The sequence below is a fragment of the Entelurus aequoreus genome, linkage group LG14 (assembly GCF_033978785.1).
Source record: "Entelurus aequoreus isolate RoL-2023_Sb linkage group LG14, RoL_Eaeq_v1.1, whole genome shotgun sequence".
NCBI classification, from domain to species: Eukaryota; Metazoa; Chordata; class Actinopteri; order Syngnathiformes; family Syngnathidae; genus Entelurus; species Entelurus aequoreus.
The window spans coordinates 9,917,320-9,940,199 of NC_084744.1; the positions used below are offsets into that span (position 1 = coordinate 9,917,320).

Sequence of the window (22,880 nt, forward strand, 5' to 3'; positions counted from 1 at the left end):
CTTGGAGCAGGACAGGAGAGATTAAACCAGGGGTGTCAAACTCATTTTAGATCGGGGGCCACATGGAGAAAAAAGTACTCCCAAGTGGGCCGGACTGGTAAAATCATGGCACGATAACTTAAAAATAAAGACAACTTCAGATTATTTTCTTTGTTTGAAAATAGTACAAACACATTCTGATATTGTACAAATCATAATGTTGTTTTTTTTGTTTTTTTCAATTACCTATTGCGGTTAATAGTATATATACTTTATTTGTCGTTATTTTTATTTTCTGAATAAATTGTGATAATGTTCATCAGTCAACTCATTGGTGTTAATTTTCAATCTATCAAGATACAAAACTTATATCAAAATCAAATGACAGTATGTTATATATGTAGTTTGATCATTTTCTTTGACTGATGTACTAACATAAGTGGTTTATTTCGTACATATGTAGCATCATCTACAAAGATACAGAGAATTGCTATTGCGACATCTAGTGGACACATTTAGAACAGCTGTTTCTCTCATTCAAAAATGTCAGGTACATTTTTGTACTTAGCAAACTCATCCCGCGGGCCGGATAAAACCTGTTCGCGGGCCTGATCCGGCCCTCGGGCCGTACGTTTGACACCCCTGGATTAAACAGAGTCTTCCAGTGTTAGTAAATGTCTTTTAACAGAGTATCCTGGAACCACAGAAATATATTCAGAATTATGCGGGAATACGCATTTTCGGCAACAACAATGGCTTATTGTTTCTGTTTGGGTTGGTACAAGTTGAGGTAAAAGGTTGCATTTGTCAAAGCATGATGACACACTGGATAGATTCTTTTCAACTCCCCCTTGGCATTAAACCTGCATAGAGGCTGAGATGAAAGCGACAAAGAAGAAATGTGCGTCACACCCTCAAAGCACTAGTCAGTGACATTTTGTGTGCTTGTGGAGAGCTTAATTGACTGCCTGGTAATTGAGTGTGAGGGACATGAGCCTGGTTAAGTGCAGGAGTGCTGTCCTCTGTCCATCAGCCTCTCCAGATGAGAGCTATTAGCACTGAGACTTGCTCTACTCCCCAACACGAGTCTCCATTTTCCGCCCTCCTCTTCTTACTCATATGTGCACCTCTCCACTGCACACTTCATCTCTTTCATCCTCCATCCACCCTCCCTAATCCATCGTCCCGCTGTGGTTCTTGCACTTAATGCCAAACACGGTCTCACTTTGTTCTTCTACAGCCTTTCACTGTCCTTTTCCCACTCATTTTTCGGCCTGGCTCCCTGTAGCGTACTTTGACGGTGCTCGAGTGAGGTCGAATGCATTAAATCGGCGTACAAAAGACAATCTAAATGACAGTGAGCCGTAAGTTGTTGTCTCGCAGTGCCGAGTGTGGAAAACCTGCGCTGCATTGCTATTTCTATTATTGTTCTCCTTGGAGTCACTTGGCCTGTGAAGTCGAGCTTTTATTAAACGCTGAAAGTCTGCACTCCCTCACATGACAAATTGTCAGTGACGGTCTAAAGTGTTTTCAGGTGTTTGTAGCGAATTATACAAGGTAGCAAAACACGGAAAGAGATTTAAATGCCAAACAGCTTGAGCAACACAGGAATAAAAAAAAAACATGCAGGGGTTAGAACAAGGGGTCAGTTCAGGGATCTTATTGAATCACTTCAATCCGAGTACCGTATTTTCCGGACCATAGGGAGCACCGGATTATAAGGCGCACAGCCAATGAGCGGGTCTCGTCAGGTCTTTTTTCATACAAAAAACCTACTCAGTGGCCTAGTGGTTAGAGCAGGGGTCACCAACCTTTTTGAAAGCAAGAGCTACTTCTTGGGTACTGATTAATGCGAAGGGCTACCAGTTTGATACACACTTAAATAAATTGCCAGAAATAGCCAATTTGCTCAATTTACCTTTAACTCTATGTTATTATTAATAATTAATGATATTTACACTTAATTGAACGGTTTAAAAGAGGAGAAAACACGAAAAAAATGACAATTAAATTTTAAAACATAGTTTATCTTCAATTTCGACTCTTTAAAATTCAAAATTCTACCGAAAAAAAGAAGAGAAAAACTAGCTAATTTGAATGTTTTTGAAAAAATTAAAAAAATAATTTATGGAACATCATTAGTAATTTTTTCTGATTAAGATTAATTTTAGAATTTTGATGACATTTTTTAAATAGGTTAAAATCCAATGTACACTTTGTTAGAATATATAACAATTTGGACCAAGCTATATTTCTAACAAAGACAAATCATTATTTCTTCTAGATTTTCCAGAACAAAAATTTTAAAGGAAATTCAAAAGACTTTGAAATAAGATTTAAATTTGATTCTACAGATTTTTATAGATTTGCCAGATTAATTATTTTGAATTTTAATCATAATAAGTTTGAAGAAATATTTCACAAATATTCTTCGTCGAAAAAACAGAAGCTAAAATGAAGAATTAAATTATTATTCTTTACAATAAAAAAAATAAATTTACTTGAACATTGATTTAAATTGTCAGGAAAGAAGAGGAAGGAATTTAAAAGGTAAAAAGGTATATGTGTTTAAAAATCCTAAAATCATTTTTAATGTTGTATTTTTTTCTCTAAAATTGTCTTTCTGAAAGTTATAAGAAGCAAAGTAAAAAAATTAATGAATTTATTTAAACAAGTGAAGACCAAGTCTTTAAAATATTTTCTTGGATTTTCAAATTCTATTTGAGTTTTGTCTCTCTTAGAATTAAAAATGTCGGGCAAAGCGAGACCAGCTTGCTAGTAAATAAATACATTTTAAAAAATAGAGGCAGCTCACTGGTAAGTGCTGCTATTTGAGTTATTTTTAGAACAGGCCAGCGGGCTACTCATCTGGTCCTTACGGGCTACCTGGTGCCCGCGGGCACCGCATTGGTGACCCCTGGGTTAGAGTGTCCGCCCTGAGATCGGTAGGTTGTGAGTTCAAACACTGAACGAGTCATACCAAAGACTATAAAAATGGGACCCATTACCTCCCTGCTTGGCACTCAGCATCAAGGGTTGGAATTGGGGGTTAAATCACCAAAAATGATTCCCGGGCGCGGCACTGCTGCTGCCCACTGCTCCCCTCACCTCCCAGGGGGTGAACAAGGGGATGGGTCAAATGCAGAGGACAAATTTCACCACACCTATTGTGTGTGTGACAATCATTGGTACTTTAACTTTAATTTAAAAGGCGCACCGGATTAAAACTCGCAATAAAGGGGCCATATTATGATTTTTTTCTAAATAGAAAAAAATTCCTTGTGGTCTACATCAGTGGTCCCCAACCACCGGTCCGTGGACCGATTGGAAATTATTATTATATATATATATATATTTTTTTATTAAATCAACATAAAAAACACAATATATACATTGTATATCAATAAAGATCGATACAGTCTGCAGGGATACAGTCCGTAAGCACACATGATTGTATTTCTTTATGACAAAAAAAATAAATAAAATAAAATACCATAAGCTTCCCAAAGTCATACTAAAAGATTTTGACATATTTTTGAGCCCTGTGTGTAATGTGCTATATTCTCAGTGGAATATTTAAAGTTTTGGTGTTGTTTACTGGCGTCATACTGCAGTCTACACGTATCTCCTATGTTTGACTGCCATCTACTGGTCACACTTATCATGACACCATGTACCAAATAAAATAGCTTAGAGATCAGTAAGCACAACTTACCAAAGTTGTGCTTACTGATGTTGCGCCTAATGTACAGAATCATTACATTAGGCGCACCAAGTTAAAAGGCGCATTGTCGATTTTTGAGAAAATGAAAGGATTTGTTGTAAGGACGGGAGTGAAAGAAGTGTCAAAAGATGGAGCTAACTGTTTTGATGACATTCAGACTTGACTTCAATAACGGAGCAGCATCTCCTCATCCGTGGCTCACTAGTGCAACAAACAATGCCGGAAATGTGTCCCGTGGAAAACCGTCCGACCTGAACTCTCTAATAACTAAAGTTCTGTGGGTGAATTATGTAAATTGGTAGTTTTTAGCGCTTCCATAGCGAGATATAAGTTAGAACTTCACACTACTTTATATTAGAAATGGCAACAGCGCAGGGTGAATGTCCCATAACAAGAAAATAATTAAAGTGTTTTAGTGTTACTAAAACGGTCTTCTTTCATCTCCGTAATATCGCTAAAATGTGTTCCATATTGTCCACTAGCGACGCATCTGCGGTCCTCTCCAAGGTTTCTCATAGTCATTCACAATGACATCCCACTGGGTTGTGAGTTTTTCCTTGCCCTTATGTGGGCTCTGAACCGAGGGTGTCGTTGTGGCTTGTGCAGCCCTTTGACACACATGTGTTTTAGGGCTATATAAATAAACATTGATTGATCAATTGAAAAAGAAGAAGCTTATTGAATACATTATCGCCAAGGACTACAGTGGCAGACATGCGCAAATTTTCAGGACTTATGCAGATCCCAAATACACATCAGCAGGTACCAGAAGGTAAGAAATTTTGCATAATTTTGTGAAACAAATCGGCAGGTAATATGTCTGCTAATAGGTGCTATTGTGCGGTCTTTATACACACACCATAGTAATACTTGTATCTCTGACTAGCCGTAATGGGCCGACAATCCACCAAGCGGTGCGGCTTCAAAGTCATACTAAAACATCTTGACAGATTGTTGAGTGCCGTGTGTAATGGAACATTTAAAGTGTTGGTGTTGTTTACTGGCGTCATATTGCAGTCTCCACTTATCTCGTATGTGTATCTACTGGTGAAACTTATTATTACACCAAGTACCAAATACAATTGCTTCGAGGTCAGTAAGCACAACCAGAATTATTCCGTACATTAGGCGCACCGGGTTATAAGGTGCACTGTCGATTTTTGAGAAAATTAAAGGATTTTAAGTGCGCCTTGTAGTAGGAAAAATACGGTACTTCCAGCTTGTTCTAATTTCAAAAGATGAACTGCACAGTAACAAGACTACCTATCATTTGTTGAGCATGAAGTTCTACTCACATGCTCCACTGCTGTTGCTGGGCACCACCACCGGGTACACGCCTGAGTTCTTGACAATGTCCTGCCAATGAATGGTGTCTGCGTGACACAGGAACTTGTTTTGGTCAACATATACGCCGCCACTCAGGATCTCTGTAAGCACAAACATGGCCATGAGTTGGTTAAAGTTGTACAACATAAAATACGGGTTTGAAAATGGGCGCTTTTAGAGGCACCGACTGAAATTCCTTCCGTGCTACCGGATATCGAGTCACGTGAAAACAAAACATTTTGATACCTTTGTTGCACGTGACTAAACACCGACTCAAGGAAATAATCATTCAAGCAGCACCGGACTCAGCCAAACTCCCTTTAAACAATGCAATGCTCCACTCTTTGCATTTTGTGGCGTACCGCAGGGATCAATACTTGGACCAAAATTGTTCAATCTTTATATAAGATGCTGTTGATATAACAAAGTTGCTTTTGGTCTGGTTTGTACTGCAGAAAATGACCACTTTTGCTAGATATAATTTTTTTTACTAATGTTTTGGTGATGTGTTTATGGCCGACAATAAAGAGTTTTGCTCAGTAAAGTGATCGATGGAATTCATGTCCTCAAAGCGTCTCGACAGACGTTACAATATTTGAACAATGATGACGAAAACTGTTTTCTCTGTCGTGTCTGTGTCGTGTCGAAATTTGTTATGCGCTTATTTTTTTAACTTAATTTTGTGCGTAGCATAGATTTGCCGTGCGCAGAGGACGCTTGAGCAGTGCGCAACTGCAGAGGCGCGCACCTTAGAGGGAACGTTGGTGCAGAGGACACGGCAGGCTAGGGAACAACTTCACAAAGAACTTAACTCAGGGGAAGATAGCTATCAACATAAAACTTACTCTGTACAGTACATCAGGAGCTGCATTTCAAATGAGACTCAAATGTTATAAGAAAAAGAAGATGTGACAGCTGAACAGGACAGTTATCAGTTATCAGCTCATTTTTAAACGACTTCAATAAAAAATACAACTTTATTATCAAACAAGTACCATTTATTAACACACAAAAGTACCGCAAATTTGTATCAATTCTCAGAAACCGAGAATTTGTTGGAATTGGTTCACATGTGAACGGTACTCATTCCTATGTCTCCCGTTGTTCTGATTTGGGCTCTCGGGAAAACTGGCAGTAAAAAAAAACGCAACTAAAAAATTACTCCGCCAGGCCCTACCACCCAATGGTCCATCCATCCATTTTCTTCCAGAAGCACCGACTTCCCTCTCCCCAGCCACTTTGTCCAGCTCCTCCATGGGGAACCCGAAACGTTCCCAGGCCAGCCGGCAGATATAGTCTTCCCAACGTGTCCTGGGTCTTCCCAGTGGCCCCCTACCGGTCTGACATGCCCTAAACACCTCCCTAGGGAGGCTTCCGGGTGGCATCCTGACCAGATGCCCGAACCACCTCGTCTGGCTCCTCTCCATGTGGAGGAGCAGCGGCTTGACAGAGCTTCTCACCCTATCTATAAGGGAGAGCCCATTTCGGCTGCTTCTACCTGTGATATTGTCCTTTCGGTCATAACCCAAAGCTCATGACATTAGGTGAGGATGGGAACGTAGATCGACCGGCAATTTGAGAGCTTTACCTTCCGGCTCAGCTCCTTCTTCACCACAACAGATCGATACAGTCTCCGCCTAACTGACGCCGCCTGTCGATCTAACGATCTACTGTTCCCTCACTCGTGAACAAGACTCTGAGGTACTTGAACTCCTCCACTTGGGGCAAGATCTCTTCCCCAAACAGGAGATGGCACTCCACCCTTTTCCGGGCAAGAACCATGGACTCAGACTTGGAGGTGCTGATTCTTGTCCCAGTCGCTTCACACTCGACTGCGCACCGATCCAGTGCTGAAGATCCTGGCCAGATGAAGCCATCAGACCACATCGTCTGCAAAAAGCAGAGACCTAATCCTGCAGCCACCAAACCGGATCTCCTCAACGCCCTGATTGCGCCTAGAAATTCTGTCCATACAAGTTATGAACAGAATCGGTGACAAAGGGCAGCCTTGGCGCAGTCCAACCCTCACTGGAAATGTCCGACTTACTGCCGGCATTTCGGAGCAAGCTCTGACACTGATCATACAGGGAGCGGACCGCCACAATCAAACAGTTCGATACCCCATACTCTCTGAGCACTCCCCGGGGGACACGGTCGAATGCCTTCTCCAAGTCCACAAAGCACATGTAGACTGCTTGGACAAACTCCCATGCACCTTCAAGGACCCTGCTGAGTATAAAGCTGGTCCACAGTTCCAGGACCAATCAATCAATCAATCAATGTTTATTTACATAGCCCTAAATCACAAGTGTCTCAAAGGGCTGACCAGGACGAAAACCACACTGTTCCTCCTGAATCCGAGGTTCGACTATCTGGCGTAGCCTCCTCTCCAGTACACCTGAATAGACCTTCAGTAAAGCACTGAATCCAGACAGAGATCTGGATCAGCCCCAAAATGCAATAACTAGTTCCTTATCCCATTATTGACATTCCTTAAAAAGGTAGATCCGCCCAAAACGTTTTGATCCATCTATAGCCGAATGTAAGAAACAGAGTAAACTTTCCTGTGTGTCGCCACAATCTTTGTCTCTGTGGGGCCGCTAGCAGGCACACACCCACAGACACATAAATGTAAGGTAGCATAGTAGAAATGATCAGACTTAAAAACGAATCCCATTTTGGACAATTCCTATTAGTTTCAAGAAAATACGGCCATAACTTTATTGGACTGAAATATACTTTACTCGTCTTCTTGGGGTGAATTGACGTATCTCTCACAAAAAGATGTACACATTATGCATTAAAAACAAATGACAATACAAACGATAAGATAAAGATTAAATGACAGAGGTTGTATCTAAAAAAGCAAAGAATAAAATGATATTTTTGAGTCATTTTGCTGACACACCAATGGCAATGATTGCATAACCTCCTGGCAGAGGTAACAAATTACCTCCATAACTCAGTTATGTAAAGTGTTTGGATAGCTTCCCCATAGTTGTGTCTCTCACTAGCATGTATTATAGATGAAAATGACATTTATTTATGCATGAAACTGTGACTGTGAGGAAATTTGATTCACAATTTCTGCAACTACTTCCCGATTTTCCTGATTTTTGTTGCGCTAATTTATTCAACAAGGTTACCAACATTTTAGACTGAAGATCTTTATGTATTTATATATATTTTTTCAATATTGTACTTTACTTAGGAGTTTTGTTTGTTAGCTGGGTGGAAGGATTAAGGTACAAAACCCAAAACCAGTGAATTTGGCAAATTGTTAAATCGTAAATAAAAACAGAATACAATGATTTGCAAATCCTTTTCAACTTATATTCAATTGAATAGACTGCGGAGACAAGATATTTAATGTTCGAACTGAGAAACTTCTTTTTTTTTTTTGCAAATAATCATCAACTTAGAATTTAATGGCAGCAACACATTGCAAAAAAGTTGGCACAGGGGCATTTTTACCACTGTGTTACATGGCCTTTCCTTTTAACAAAACTCAGTAAACGTTTGGGAACTGAGGAGACACATTTTTGAAGCTTTTCAGGTGGAATTCTTTCCCATTCTTGCTTGATGTACAGCTTAAGTTGTTCAACAGTCCGGGGGTCTCCGTTGTGGTATTTTAGGCTTCAAATTGCGCCACACATTTTCAATGGGAGACACGTCTGGACTACAGGCAGGCCAGTCTAGTACCCGCACTTTTGTACTATGAAGCCACACTGTTGTAACACGTGCAGAATGTGGCCTGGCATTGTCTTGCTGAAATAAGCAGGGGCGTCCATGATAACGTTGCTTGGATGGCAACATATGTTGCTCCAAAACCTGTATGTACCTTTCAGCATTAATGGTAGCTTCACAGATGTGTAAGTTACCCATGCCTTGGTCACTAATACACTGGCTTTTGAACTTTGCGCCTATAACAATCCAGATGATTATTTTCCTTTTTGTTCCGGAGGACACAATGTCCACAATCTCCAAAAACAATTTGAAATGTGGACTCGTCAGACCACAGAACACTTTTACACTTTGCATCAGTCCATCTTAGATGAGCTCGGGCCCAGCGAGGCTGGCGGCGTTTCTGGGTGTTGTTGATAAATGGCTTTGGCTTCGCATAGTAAAGTTTTAACTTGCACTTACAGATGTAGCGACAAACTGCAGTTACTGACAGTGGTTTTCTGAAGTGTTCCTGAGCCCATGTGGTCATATTTTTTTTACACACTGATGTCGCTTTTTGATGCCTGAGGGATCGAAGGTCACGGGCATTCAATGTGGGTTTTCAGCCTTTGATGATATTACGGAGCGTAGATGGTGAAATCCCTAAATTCCTTGCAATAGCTGGTTGAGAAATGTTGTTCTTAAACAAATTGCTCAAGCATTTGTTGACAAAGTGGTGACCCTCGCCCCATCCTTGTTTGTGAATGACTGAGCATTTCATGGAAGCTGCTTTTATACCCAATCATGGCACCCACCTGTTCCCAATTAGCCTGTTCACCTGTGGGATGTTCCAAATAAGTGTTTGATGGCCACTTGTGCCAGCTTTTTTTAAACATGTTGCAGGCATCAAATTCCATATGAGCTAATATTTGCAAAATATAATGTTTTCCAGTTCGAACTGGAAAACCCAAAACCAACTTCACTGGTTTTGGGTTTTGTAGATGGAAGAGTGGATGGACTGATGAGTGGTTCAATAGAAGCAACAAATATCATCAATGTGGCGAAAAGAAGAAATGCACTATTTAGGATTTGTGATTATGAAACATTTTGTCCAAAAAACATGTTTTTGGGCAGTGTTGGCATCTTCCTAATATGAAATATTGTGTAATTATAGGTTCTACTTTGTCAAGGTGGTGTTGCCGTGTTTCTACCTTGTGATACTGTCCTCCTGAATGCTTTGAAGGGGTAACAACTCGGTTGACAATTAGATTCAGAATCGATTCCCGATTCTACAGGATTCTCGATACAAATCGATTGCATTATTTGGTATAATCATTAGAATTAAACTTTTTCAAAACAGGTTACAGGTTAGGAAAGCTCCTTCTGGTTGCATGAAGATGACCTAAAAATGTATTTTTAAAAATTGATTCTTATAAAGAAAATAATTTATACAATTTTAAAAATTACGAATACATTTTGAATCAGAATGAATAAGAATCGCGATTCGAATGTAAATTTAAAAAAATTGTGCACCCCTAGTAACAACGGGCTTGGAAAAGCTCCTGTTTCAAAACGTAGTATGTTATAGGGTTGTACAGTATACCAGTACTAATAAACATGTAGTATGTTATAGGGTTGTACAGTATACCAGTACTAATAAACATGTAGTATGTTATAGGGTTGTACAGTATACCAGTACTAATAAACATGTAGTATGTTAAAGGCTTGTACAGTATACCAGTACTAATAAACATGTTGTATGTTAAAGGGTTGTACAGTATACCGGGACTAATAAACATGTAGTATGTTAAAGGCTTGTACAGTATACCAGTACTAATAAACATGTAGTATGTTAAAGGCTTGTACAGTATACCAGTACTAATAAACATGTAGTATGTTAAAGGTTGAATAGTATACCAGTACTAATAAACATGTAGTATGTTAAAGGGTTGTACAGTATACCAGTACTAATAAACATGTAGTATGTTATAGGGTTGTACAGTATACCAGTACTAATAAACATGTAGTATGTTAAAGGTTGAATAGTATACCAGTACTAATAAACATGTAGTATGTTAAAGGCTTGTACAGTATACCAGTACTAATAAACATGTTGTATGTTAAAGGGTTGTACAGTATACCAGTACTAATAAACATGTAGTATGTTAAAGGGTTGTACAGTATACCAGTACTAATAAGCATGTAGTATGTTATAGGGTTGTACAGTATACCAGTACTAATAAACATGTTGTATGTTAAAGGGTTGAACAGTATACCAGTACTAATAAGCATGTAGTATGTTATAGGGTTGTACAGTATACCAGTACTAATAAACATGTTGTATGTTAAAGGCTTGTACAGTATACCAGTACTAATAAATATTTAGTATGTTAAAGGGTTGTACAGTATACCAGTACTAATAAACATGTAGTATGTTAAAGGGTTGTACAGTATACCAGTACTAATAAACATGTTGTATGTTAAAAGTTTGTACAGTATACCAGTACTAATAAACATGTAGTATGTTAAAGGGTTGTACAGTATACCAGTACTAATAAACATGTAGTATGTTAAAGGGTTGTACAGTATACCAGTACTAATAAACATGTAGTATGTTAAAGGGTTGTACAGTACATCAGTACTAACAAACATGTAGTATGTTAAAGGGTTGTACAGTATACCAGTACTAATAAACATGTACTATGTTAAAGGCTTGTAAAGTATACCAGTACTAATAAACATGTAGTATGTTAAAGGGTTGTACAGTATATCAGTACTAACAAACATGTAGTATGTTAAAGGGTTGTACAGTATACCAGTACTAATAAAGATGTTGTATGTTAAAGGTTTGTACAGTATACCAGTACTAATAAACATGTTGTATGTTAAAAGTTTGTACAGTATACCAGTACTAATAAACATGTAGTATGTTAAAGGGTTGTACAGTATACCAGTACTAATAAACATGTTGTATGTTAAAGGGTTGTACAGTATACCAGTACTAATAAACATGTAGTATGTTAAAGGGTTGTACAGTATACCAGTACTAATAAGCATGTAGTATGTTATAGGGTTGTACAGTATACCAGTACTAATAAACATGTTGTATGTTAAAGGGTTGAACAGTATACCAGTACTAATAAGCATGTAGTATGTTATAGGGTTGTACAGTATACCAGTACTAATAAACATGTTGTATGTTAAAGGCTTGTACAGTATACCAGTACTAATAAATATTTAGTATGTTAAAGGGTTGTACAGTATACCAGTACTAATAAACATGTAGTATGTTAAAGGGTTGTACAGTATACCAGTACTAATAAACATGTTGTATGTTAAAAGTTTGTACAGTATACCAGTACTAATAAACATGTAGTATGTTAAAGGGTTGTACAGTATACCAGTACTAATAAACATGTAGTATGTTAAAGGGTTGTACAGTATACCAGTACTAATAAACATGTAGTATGTTAAAGGGTTGTACAGTACATCAGTACTAACAAACATGTAGTATGTTAAAGGGTTGTACAGTATACCAGTACTAATAAACATGTACTATGTTAAAGGCTTGTAAAGTATACCAGTACTAATAAACATGTAGTATGTTAAAGGGTTGTACAGTATATCAGTACTAACAAACATGTAGTATGTTAAAGGGTTGTACAGTATACCAGTACTAATAAAGATGTTGTATGTTAAAGGTTTGTACAGTATACCAGTACTAATAAACATGTTGTATGTTAAAAGTTTGTACAGTATACCAGTACTAATAAACATGTAGTATGTTAAAGGGTTGTACAGTATACCAGTACTAATAAACATGTTGTATGTTAAAAGTTTGTACAGTATACCAGTACTAATAAACATGTAGTATGTTAAAGGGTTGTACAGTATACCAGTACTAACAAACATGTAGTATGTTAAAGGGTTGTACAGTATACTAATAAACATGTAGTATGTTAAAGGGTTGTACAGTATACCAGTACTAATAAACATGTAGTATGTTAAAGGGTTGTACAGTATACCAGTACTAATAAACATGTAGTATGCTAAAGGCTTGTACAGTATACCAGTACTAATAAACATGTTGTATGTTAAAGGGTTGTACAGTATACCAGTACTAATAAACATGTAGTATGTTAAAGGGTTGTACAGTATACCAGTACTAATAAACATGTAGTATGTTAAAGGGATGTACAGTATACCAGTACTAATAAACATGTAGTATGTTAAAGGTTTGTACAGTATACCAGTACTAATAAACATGTTGTATGTTAAAGGTTTGTACAGTATACCAGTACTAATAAACATTTAGTATGTTAAAGGCTTGTACAGTATACCAGTACCAATAAACATGTAGTATGTTAAAGGGTTGAACAGTATACCAGTACTAATAAACATGTAGTATGTTAAAGGTTGTACAGTATACCAGTACTAATAAACATGTAGTATGTTAAAGGGTTGTACAGTATACCAGTACTAATAAACATGTAGTATGTTAAAGGGATGTACAGTATACCAGTACTAATAAACATGTAGTATGTTAAAGGTTTGTACAGTATACCAGTACTAATAAACATGTTGTATGTTAAAGGTTTGTACAGTATACCAGTACTAATAAACATTTAGTATGTTAAAGGCTTGTACAGTATACCAGTACCAATAAACATGTAGTATGTTAAAGGGTTGAACAGTATACCAGTACTAATAAACATGTAGTATGTTAAAGGGTTGTACAGTATACCAGTATTAATAAACATGTAGTATGTAAAAGGTTGAACAGTATACCAGTACTAATAAACATGTAGTATGTTAAAGGTTGTACAGTATACCAGTACTAATAAACATGTAGTATGTTAAAGGGTTGTGCAGTATATCAGTACTAACAAACATGTAGTATGTTAAAGGGTTGTACAGTATACCAGTACTAATAAACATGTTGTATGTTAAAGGCTTGTACAGTATACCAGTACTAATAGACATTTAGTATTTTAAAGGCTTGTACAGTATACCAGTACTATTAAATATTTAGTATGTTAAAGGGTTGTACAGTATACCGGTACTAATAAAGTAGAGCGGTACTAATGAATGAAAAACAATAGACGTAGACTACAGAGACAAAGCGCATTTGAGTGTGTCAAAACGCACACACAGAGCGAAAGCAAGCAGAAACAGTGTGGAGAGGAAGAATGGCAAAAAACAGCAGTTCTACTGGTCAATAAAGAGTGTGCATGAAGCGCAATATGGAGGTACTTGGGCTTCAAAACTAACGAAAAGATGACGTTTTAAACATGGAAGCGCAGCGCTGCTTTAAGACGTGCCTCGCCAAAGGTGGCAATACAGTCACACCACCTTTGCTAAAGGGTTGTACAGTATATTATCGCAACAACGTGCGATAATATACTTAAGACGTGCCTCGCCAAAGGTGGCAATACAGTCACACCACCTTTGCTTCAAACATAGCTAAACCTTTCAATAAGCATTCAGGTCTGCACAAGACGTTTACAGAGCGACAAATAATGTAATTAAACAAGCTCCCCAGCTGTGCACATTTAGAGTCGAGACACACACACACAGCTGGTTGGCTTGTTGCCATTTATTAGCGCAGTCAAAACCGCCCACGTAGACTAAGGCAAGTGAAATGATAGAATTCTTCAACAAATTCCAATTTGTGTTTCATCTTTAACATTGTGTGCTTTACCTGCTTATCTGTGTAGGTTTACCCATAGGATTGTTTTTAGTATTTACTAATGATTTTCTTTTTCTTAAAGCACAGACCAAGAGTGGCAACAATAATCATGAAGCATTTAATAGAACCCCAATAAATTTCATATTGTTTTCTGACAAAATCTTCCATAATGGCAGACTAATGTAATATATAAAGTTGTAAATTGTTCTTTGAGTGCAATAAGAAAAGCCCAATATTTGAAATTACTATTAAATTGTATTTTAATCGTCTATAATTGTTCTTTGAGTGCAATAAGTTAAGTTAAGTTAAAGTACCAATGATTGTCACACACGCACTAGGTGTGGCAAAATTATTCTCTGCGTTTGACCCATCACCCTTGATCACCCCCTGGGAGGTGAGGGGAGCAGTGAGCTGCAGCGGTGGCCGCGCCCCGGAATCATTTTTGGTGATTTAACCCCCAATCCCAACGCTTGATGAAACATATGCTCAATGTAACGTAAGATTTTCTGTTAAAATAAAGCCAATAATGACATTTTTTTTTGGTCTCCTTTATTTTGAAAAGTATCGAAGTACATTTTGGTACTGGTAACATAATACCAAAATATTGGTATCGGGAAAACCCTAGTATGTTATTTGCTTTGTCTAAACCGCTTTGTCGTCTAAAGTATCTAAAGAAAAAAATAGTCACTAGATTTGTCACTGATGGCTTCTGAGTACTTGCTGAATATTTTTAAGTTAAGTTGTTTTTCTTATGTTTTTCTGATTTAATTACTCTTACCCTATTAGTGTATTTATTAGTAAAAAAATGTTATGAGTATCACATTTAAGAAAGATGTGTTTAGGCCATCGCCATGCAACTAGAAGGAGCTTTTCTAGCCTGTAACCTATTTTGAAAAAGGTTTCATTATAATTATTACACCAAATAATACATTGTGAGAATCGGTTTGAATCTAAAACTGATTCTGAATCGGATCGTCACTCCAGGAATAAGAATTCGATCGAAATGTTAGGTGCCAAAAGATTCACATTCTTAGTATTTATGTATTTTTATGTTTAAAGGGGTGGTCCCTGCTAAAGATTAGCTACATTTTCATATATGTTTTTTAGCCTTTCATCCAAACATAGAAATAACACTGTGGAGGGAGGTGTGGCCAGCGTGCCTGCAGGAGCAAAGGTCACCGCCTCTGTCTATGGTGCTGAGGACGAGCACCATTGGATAGGGCTGACGGCGAGACACAGCTGGCAGGTGATTAGATTTCACATGTGGTACGTGTTAATCTGGTCATCTGTTGTCTGTAACAGTCAGCGGCCGGGAGCAGGAAGGGAGAGAGGATACGGACGTGGCTGAAAAGTCGTGTCGGGCTGGAGAGAAAACTTTTGATAAAATCTATGTACATTGAAACCTGGTTAAAAACTGCCCGCTTGGCTCTGGTGCTGTGTCTAACAGTGGAACTGCTGGGAAGCGACTTCTACAAACACCAACATATGTAAAGGTCAACATTATGAATGAAGCTGTTGAGCTGCAATAATAGTTAATCCCCTTGTTCACAGCAGAAGGCTGCGATGTTGACAAGGAGTCTTGGTGCGTTGTTCTTGTTGTTGCCGTCATATCAATGTTATTACAACGTATGGTCTTTTCCTATTTTGTTGTTTAGTCTCAGTCCTCCCTTCAGCAACTGTAAACACAGAATCAATTATGTTTCCATCACAATAATAAATCCATAATCCATCTGCGCTTTAAGCTCCGAGGGCCTTGTCAAACCAGTGATCATCACACTTGGGTCAACAGTGCTTTTCTTTGGTTTTACACACACACATACACACACAAAGGTTAATGACTTGGTGGATGATTCTTGTTATTATAGATATCATAGATGCAGCTGGCTTTTTTTCCCATTATCAGCAAGTAGAGGGAGACTGGAAATAAAAAAAACGGAAAATAAAAGCAGGCAAAGCTCAGTAGAAACCGGTGAATACAGAACATTTATGTCATCCGGGATGTACGACGTCCCAGTGGTTAGCATGTTGGCCTCAGAGTCAGGAGACCGCTTGCAGAATTTAAATTGCCCAGGTGTGAAAGAGGTTGAATTGTTGTTTGTACAAACAGTACGTCTGGATGACTTTTTGCCTCATTCCTGTGAGAATCCTGCGTGTGACTGAAGCATTAAGGGGTGAGGTTGGTTCATGTATCAAGCACTAGCTGCCGTGTGCTCAAAACAACCACCAGGTAGCGTCTTTGAGCAGATAATTCAGTATCATCTCTTTCGTACTTATCGGGTGTTCACATCGAGGAATTATTCAGGAAATCTATGCTCACGCTTTAAGTGATAAATGAGGCAAAAGTAGCCAAAGAAGACTGAAGCTAAAGTCATAGAAAAGTTTCTTAAGTGCAGAAATTATGACTAATGTCATGATCCGTGGCCCAGATCATGTTTTGTTATGTTCTGTTAGTTTTGGACTCCCTGAGTTCCTGTTTTGTGCACCCTTGAGTTTGTTTTAGTTACCATGGTTGCTTATTATTTTCACCTGCCTCTGATTGGTGTTCGGGACGCTCACCTGTTCCCCGAGCACTAATCAGAGGCATTATTTAAGCCTGGCTTCATTGTTTGCTTCTTGCCACATTTACGTGAGTATTCCTTATCTCTCGTCTATGCCAAGTGTTAGTTTTAGTGTCCAGTGCGATCGGCGCGTTTTTCCTCTGGCTTGTTTTCCGTTTTTGGTACTTGTTTAATTTTGAAGATTAAATCATGGTCTTACCCGCACGCCTTGTCCGGCGGAGTGGTCCGTCTGCATCCCGGGGGAACCAACCCCGCAGTAAGCTGCGACCCCCCCACTATGACAACTAAGTGATAAAGCTGTATTTTTATTTTGCACTTACATTTTATTGACAGTTTAATTAAGAAACATACATATTTATTTTTGTATTTTGCGCTGCATAATTCTATGTATATATATGTTTTCCTTAGTTTCAATCAGAGTCCCTTCTTTGGCCGAATATTTGATTAGTATGTGTTTTTTATTTTGGTAATCTGCCTGAACTAAGCCTTGATGACAATCTTAGTGATCAACACATGCTTCCATGTGTTGATTTGACAAGGTTTACACAGTTAAACTGTAAGGAAGTTGGATAAAATTATTGAAGAAGGTTAAAATTGAGAGCAGGATTACTAATTCAGTGTTAAAATTTGAAAGTACACTACCGTTCAAAAGTTTGGGGTCACATTGAAATGTCCTTATTTTTGAAGGAAAAGCACTGTACTTTTCAATGACGATAACTTTAAACTAGTCTTAACTTTAAAGAAATACACTCTATACATTGCTAATGTGGTAAATGACTATTCTAGCTGCAAATGTCTGGTTTTTGGTGCAATATCTACATAGGTGTATAGAGGCCCATTTCCAGCAACTATCACTCCAGTGTTCTAATGGTACAATGTGTTTGCTCATTGGCTCAGAAGGCTAATTGATGATTAGAAAACCCTTGTGCAATCATGTTCACACATCTGAAAACAGTTTAGCTCGTTACAGAAGCTACAAAACTGACCTTCCTTTGAGCAGATTGAGTTTCTGGAGCATCACATTTGTGAGGTCAATTAAACGCTCAAAATGGCCAGAAAAAGAGAACTTTCATCTGAAACTCGACAGTCTATTCTTGTTCTTAGAAATGAAGGCTATTCCACAAAATTGTTTGGGTGACCCCAAACTTTTGAACGGTAGTGTATGTCGTGGAAAAGTTGGGCCTCGAGGTCAAGAAGCTTAAGAACCCCTGACATAGAAAACGGGGCATTGCTATCGTAATGTTTGCCGTGACATACACACACATTACATGTTCTAATATAACTGAGGTACATACTTAAATTTCCAGAGTTAGAGGCACAGTCAATCAATGCAATCAATCAATCAATGTTTATTTATATAGCCCTAAATCACAAGTGTCTCAAAGGGCTGCACAAGCCACAACGACATCCGCGGTACAGAGCCCACATAAGGGCAAGGAAAAACTCACAACCCAGTGGGACGTCGAATAGAGGCACAGTGTACTGGAACTTTGGGTATAATGACAAATAAAGCATATTGTATCTTCTATCTATCTATTTGGACCATATGTAGACTGGAAGTACCAGAGACAAGATGGACTGGGATCACCAAGGTTGGTTGAGGATAACCAAGTCGAGATCGAGATATTTTAACCATCTAAAAATCTGTATAAATTGTAGTGGTGGTGGATAAACATCAGAAGACAGCACAAACTTGACAGCACGCTCAATGACACGTTCACTACGTTTCCATGCACTAAATTAGTCTGATTTCTCAAATAGTTCGGTCAAATAGTCCAAATGTCCATGCACTTTCTCTAATGCGACTATTGGTCATACGGCATGTGCCTCTCGTACACTGGGGGGGGTACATAATTAATTTTAGCGAGTTTAAATTAATTCCTTTTCCGGTTGACCTATGACGTCACACTAGCTAGCTGCGGATCCTTAAAACTTGTTTTAAGGGATGTCTGCTGTAATATTGACACAGATGACAAATATTAGGTCTCTAATAGCTATGTCGATGTTAAATAGCAGGCATATCCAACAAATGGTCTTGGATTGTTCTACAAATGTGATGCTACTACCAAGAATGTCACGGGGCGGACGCAGGTCCGAAGCAAAGAAAGACCGGCGGAAGAGTTTTATCGAAGGAATTTTCTGACGAAAATCATGGCAAGAAAAAGTTTTGAATGTCTCATGAGGTTCTGTGGATTGATGGAAGGAGTTTAAAATCCGGAGTAAAAGACCATTCTGATATCCAGAGGAAGGTTGCTATAGTTCTGGACTATCTTGCCAGTTGTGCAGAAAGTTAACCGGTTTGGAGCACACAAATGCAGCGTGAAGAGGTTTATGTACACTTTATTAGTCACCTTTTATATACCTGCGTCATTATCTTCCATCTCATTTGTATTTTGTTTGGGACTCCGAATTAAGCCGGCGTTTAACAATTCCTTTGATTCTTAAATAAATCTCAGTTTATTTTCTTCTACCATCGATGCACTTCAAAATGTTCTGTTATTTTCATTTGTGAAGCAAATAAACAGTGTCAGGTTTGTCACTGACAGTTTAGTTAAGTTTTGGTTTTTCTCTTTATTTCCTGTAAGCGCTCTTATTTTGGTTCAGTTTCCTGCTAGTCTCCCCGAGCGCTGTTCCCCTCAGCTGCGGCTGATTGGCACCTGGCCACACCTGGTGTCAATCACAGCTGCTATTTAGACCTGCTTTGACCTCCAGTCAGTGCTGGAGTATTGTCATTAATGATTGTCGATGTCAGTGTAGCTGTAAGCTGAATGCTTCGGACTGTTAGTTTTTTCCATAGTTCCTGTTTTCCTGGTATCTTGTTTCCTGTCTTCAAGTTCCGGGTTTGTGTTTTCTTTATTTTGAACATTAAATCATGTTTTCTTGTACCAAGCCTGCCTTCTCTGCATCTTGGGGTTCGTCACCTACACACCGTGACAAACAGTATACTCTTCATGATGATCGTTGCTACGTTTTTATTGATTGGTATCTGCTTCCGGGTTTTATCCCGCGCCTTGAGACTGGCGCATGCGTGACACAAAGGGTCCTCTCCGGCCCACACACCCCCTCAAGAGATCTGGTTTCCAAGTGTGTTAGTCCGACCTTTCAGAAACCGGACATGATTGGATAAGGGTGTTTCCATGGGTTGTAGGAGGTTTATTTATAGCCAAACTATTTGCGAAATCAGACTATATTAATGCATGGACACACACTGACTGAGGATTATCACTGCCTGCCTGCGGCCTACCCCGTCAGAGATCCTGCATATGCGAACCGACAGCCTTGTAATCAGGGGCCGTACTTATCAAGCTTCTTAGAGTGCCATTTTACACTTAAGTCCTGAGAATTTGCGAAATTTAGTCCTACTCTCAAACTTAAGAATAAAAGCTTTTTATCAACGTTCTTAAGTCTAAGAATCACTCCTACTCTCCACGATATTTAAGAGACCTTCAGAGGTGTCTTAAGTGGTTAGGAGTTGCCAGCAGGGGATGGCACTGAGGCGAGAGAGACGTGCGCGAACGTTCAGGGAACGGAACAATGTTTTTTTTTTTTTTATGACGAGCAGCTGATCAAACGGTATCGTTTAGACAGAGCGGATATTATTTTTGTCACAGATTTAATACTTTTCGATTCCTTGTTGATTTCTGCATGTGTCTGCAGTGGGCTAGTATATATAGAGCCACCCACACTAGTTTCAAATTAGTTGCCTAATTAATGAATTGGAAAGAAAATGTTATGACAGTAGCGTATGTGTGTGGCCGTGAGGTGAGTGACGTCAGTGAGTGTGTGGGCGAGAGAAGAGAGGGAGCGGTAGCGTGAGTGCCGGCGGGGACTAGTTTGTTTTGTATTATTTTGTAGTTTATTGTCAAAATATACACTCCCGTTGTCCACTTAAATATTTCCAAGATATTTCTTTATTCTTAGACAACGGATTCCCTTCCGTGATTGGTCATTTCTATGGACACAGAAATGACGTCACCTAAAATTCCGTTTACGGCACATAGTAATGTCGTAATTCGGCTCTGAGTGTGACACTTAAGATTCAGTCCTACACTTCGCTGAAAGTGTGAGTAAGACGCTTGATAACTAACTTTTAAGTGCAGCTTTCAGCGAAGAATTTATTTACTCTTCAGTCAACTCTTAGCAGACTTCTTAGGAGTAATTCTAAGAAGCTTGATAAGTACGGCCCCAGAGCCCCACTGGACTCAAGACAACCCCTACACAATCTTGTCCAGAACTCCAAACTGAACCGCCCACGCCTACCCTACTGCTGCCCTTTCTACCGACAAGCGGCAACTCTTTCCAGCTACGACTACGACATCCTCGAAGAATGGAGAACTTGCGCCTCACTCAACTCATAGTCCACACAAACACAATGTTGCCACCTGGAACCAAACTACCCCACAGGGAATTGGTCACCCTAAATCGACTACGAACTGGTGTTGGGCGCTTCAATCACAATATGAGACGCTGGCAGTTGTGCCCATAAGCAGACTGTATCTGTGGATCAATCAATCAGACCGCAAAACACATCGTATCCCAGTGCCCCGCCCACCAGAAGACTCAAGCATCACCCTGATCAACCCTAACTTGGACACCGTGTGCTGGTTGCGAGGATTGAACCAAGCTGTGTAGATGTCTAACACGCAAGAAGTAGTAGAAGACAGCTGCAACAGTGATAACAACATCAGGAACACAGAATCCTGGAGAAATAGCAAAAGCTGAATGAAGATCTAGAGAAAATGTGGGGTGTTAAGCAACGATTGGTGCCAGTAGCGATCGGCACACTCGGGGCAGTAACCCCCAAGCTGGGTAGATCGCTCCAGCAGATACCAGAAACATCATTTGACACGTCAATCCCGAATACCACAGAATTGGGAAAATCCTCCTGGTTCTTGTGCATGTCGTGACCTGAATATTAACCATGTATTAGTGATATTATTATAAGCACTAACACAGAGGAACTACTTTTAGCAGCGCCGTGATCAGAGCGCTAACTAGCTTATGCTGCTATATTGACATATTGAGCTGCTGCATCGCCTCTGAGTCGGTGAAAGTTAATTCTAGATTATAAATCATGGCTAGATAGTAGAAGGTTGTGGACATAAACCCACAAGTTGGTCAACTTTGACATCCAACTTAGACCCGGAAATGGTGAGAAAGACACAAAATAAAAACTTTTTTTAACCCTTTGTGAGGATTACGATTATATCTTCACGTAAACGGGAAGATATAAAAATCCCATCAGTCTTTATGCCGGTGAGAGCAGACATTATACAGTAAGTGATTGTTTTATAATGTTGATCATTTGTATATCTTGTTTAGCACTTGTTTGGATTAACGTGGACCCCGACTTAAACAAGTTGAAAAACTTATTCGGGTGTTACCATTTAGTGGTCAATTGTACGGAATATGTACTTCACTGTGCAATCTACTAATAAAAGTTTCAATCAATCAATCAAAGCACATAGCAATACTGCTACATGATGCTTAGTGTTTCACTAAAGCTGCATCTGTTCAGCACACAGTTTCTAAAACGTATATTCAGGATCTGAAATATAAGTTTCTGGATCATCATTTGTCTGCTATGACTAGTAGTGTTGTTGTTGTTGAAGGGAAAGTGAACGTTCTGATGTGTCTGGGAAATTAATACGTCGCCGTATGCTTAAAATGAGCAAAATCCGTAATATTACATGTTATTACCAATGTTACTACTTTACATATTATATTTATTTGTTTATATTATACTTACAGCATGTATACAAATCTCTATTGTTAGCTGATTTTGCTAAATTGTATTAATGATAAACAAATGTCTCCATTAAAAATGCAGTTCCCGTATAACAATGGTGCACCAATATACTGACATGTTACAACACAATTTGAAATGTAGTATAATTGATACTGGTACTGCATGATATGGTATCAGTACGACACGGTCCAA

At 38.7% G+C, this 22,880-nt stretch overlaps 1 protein-coding gene across 1 annotated transcript in view; it reads right to left on the reverse strand.

Moving 5' to 3' along the window:
• erbb4b (erb-b2 receptor tyrosine kinase 4b) overlaps window positions 1-22,880 on the reverse strand; it is a 1,077,295-nt gene that overhangs the window by 306,484 nt on the left and 747,931 nt on the right. Inside the window, exon 4 of the mRNA XM_062068882.1 lies at window positions 4,999-5,130. Within this exon, the coding sequence (XP_061924866.1) occupies window positions 4,999-5,130 (132 nt within the window). The remainder of the gene's footprint in view (window positions 1-4,998; window positions 5,131-22,880) is intronic.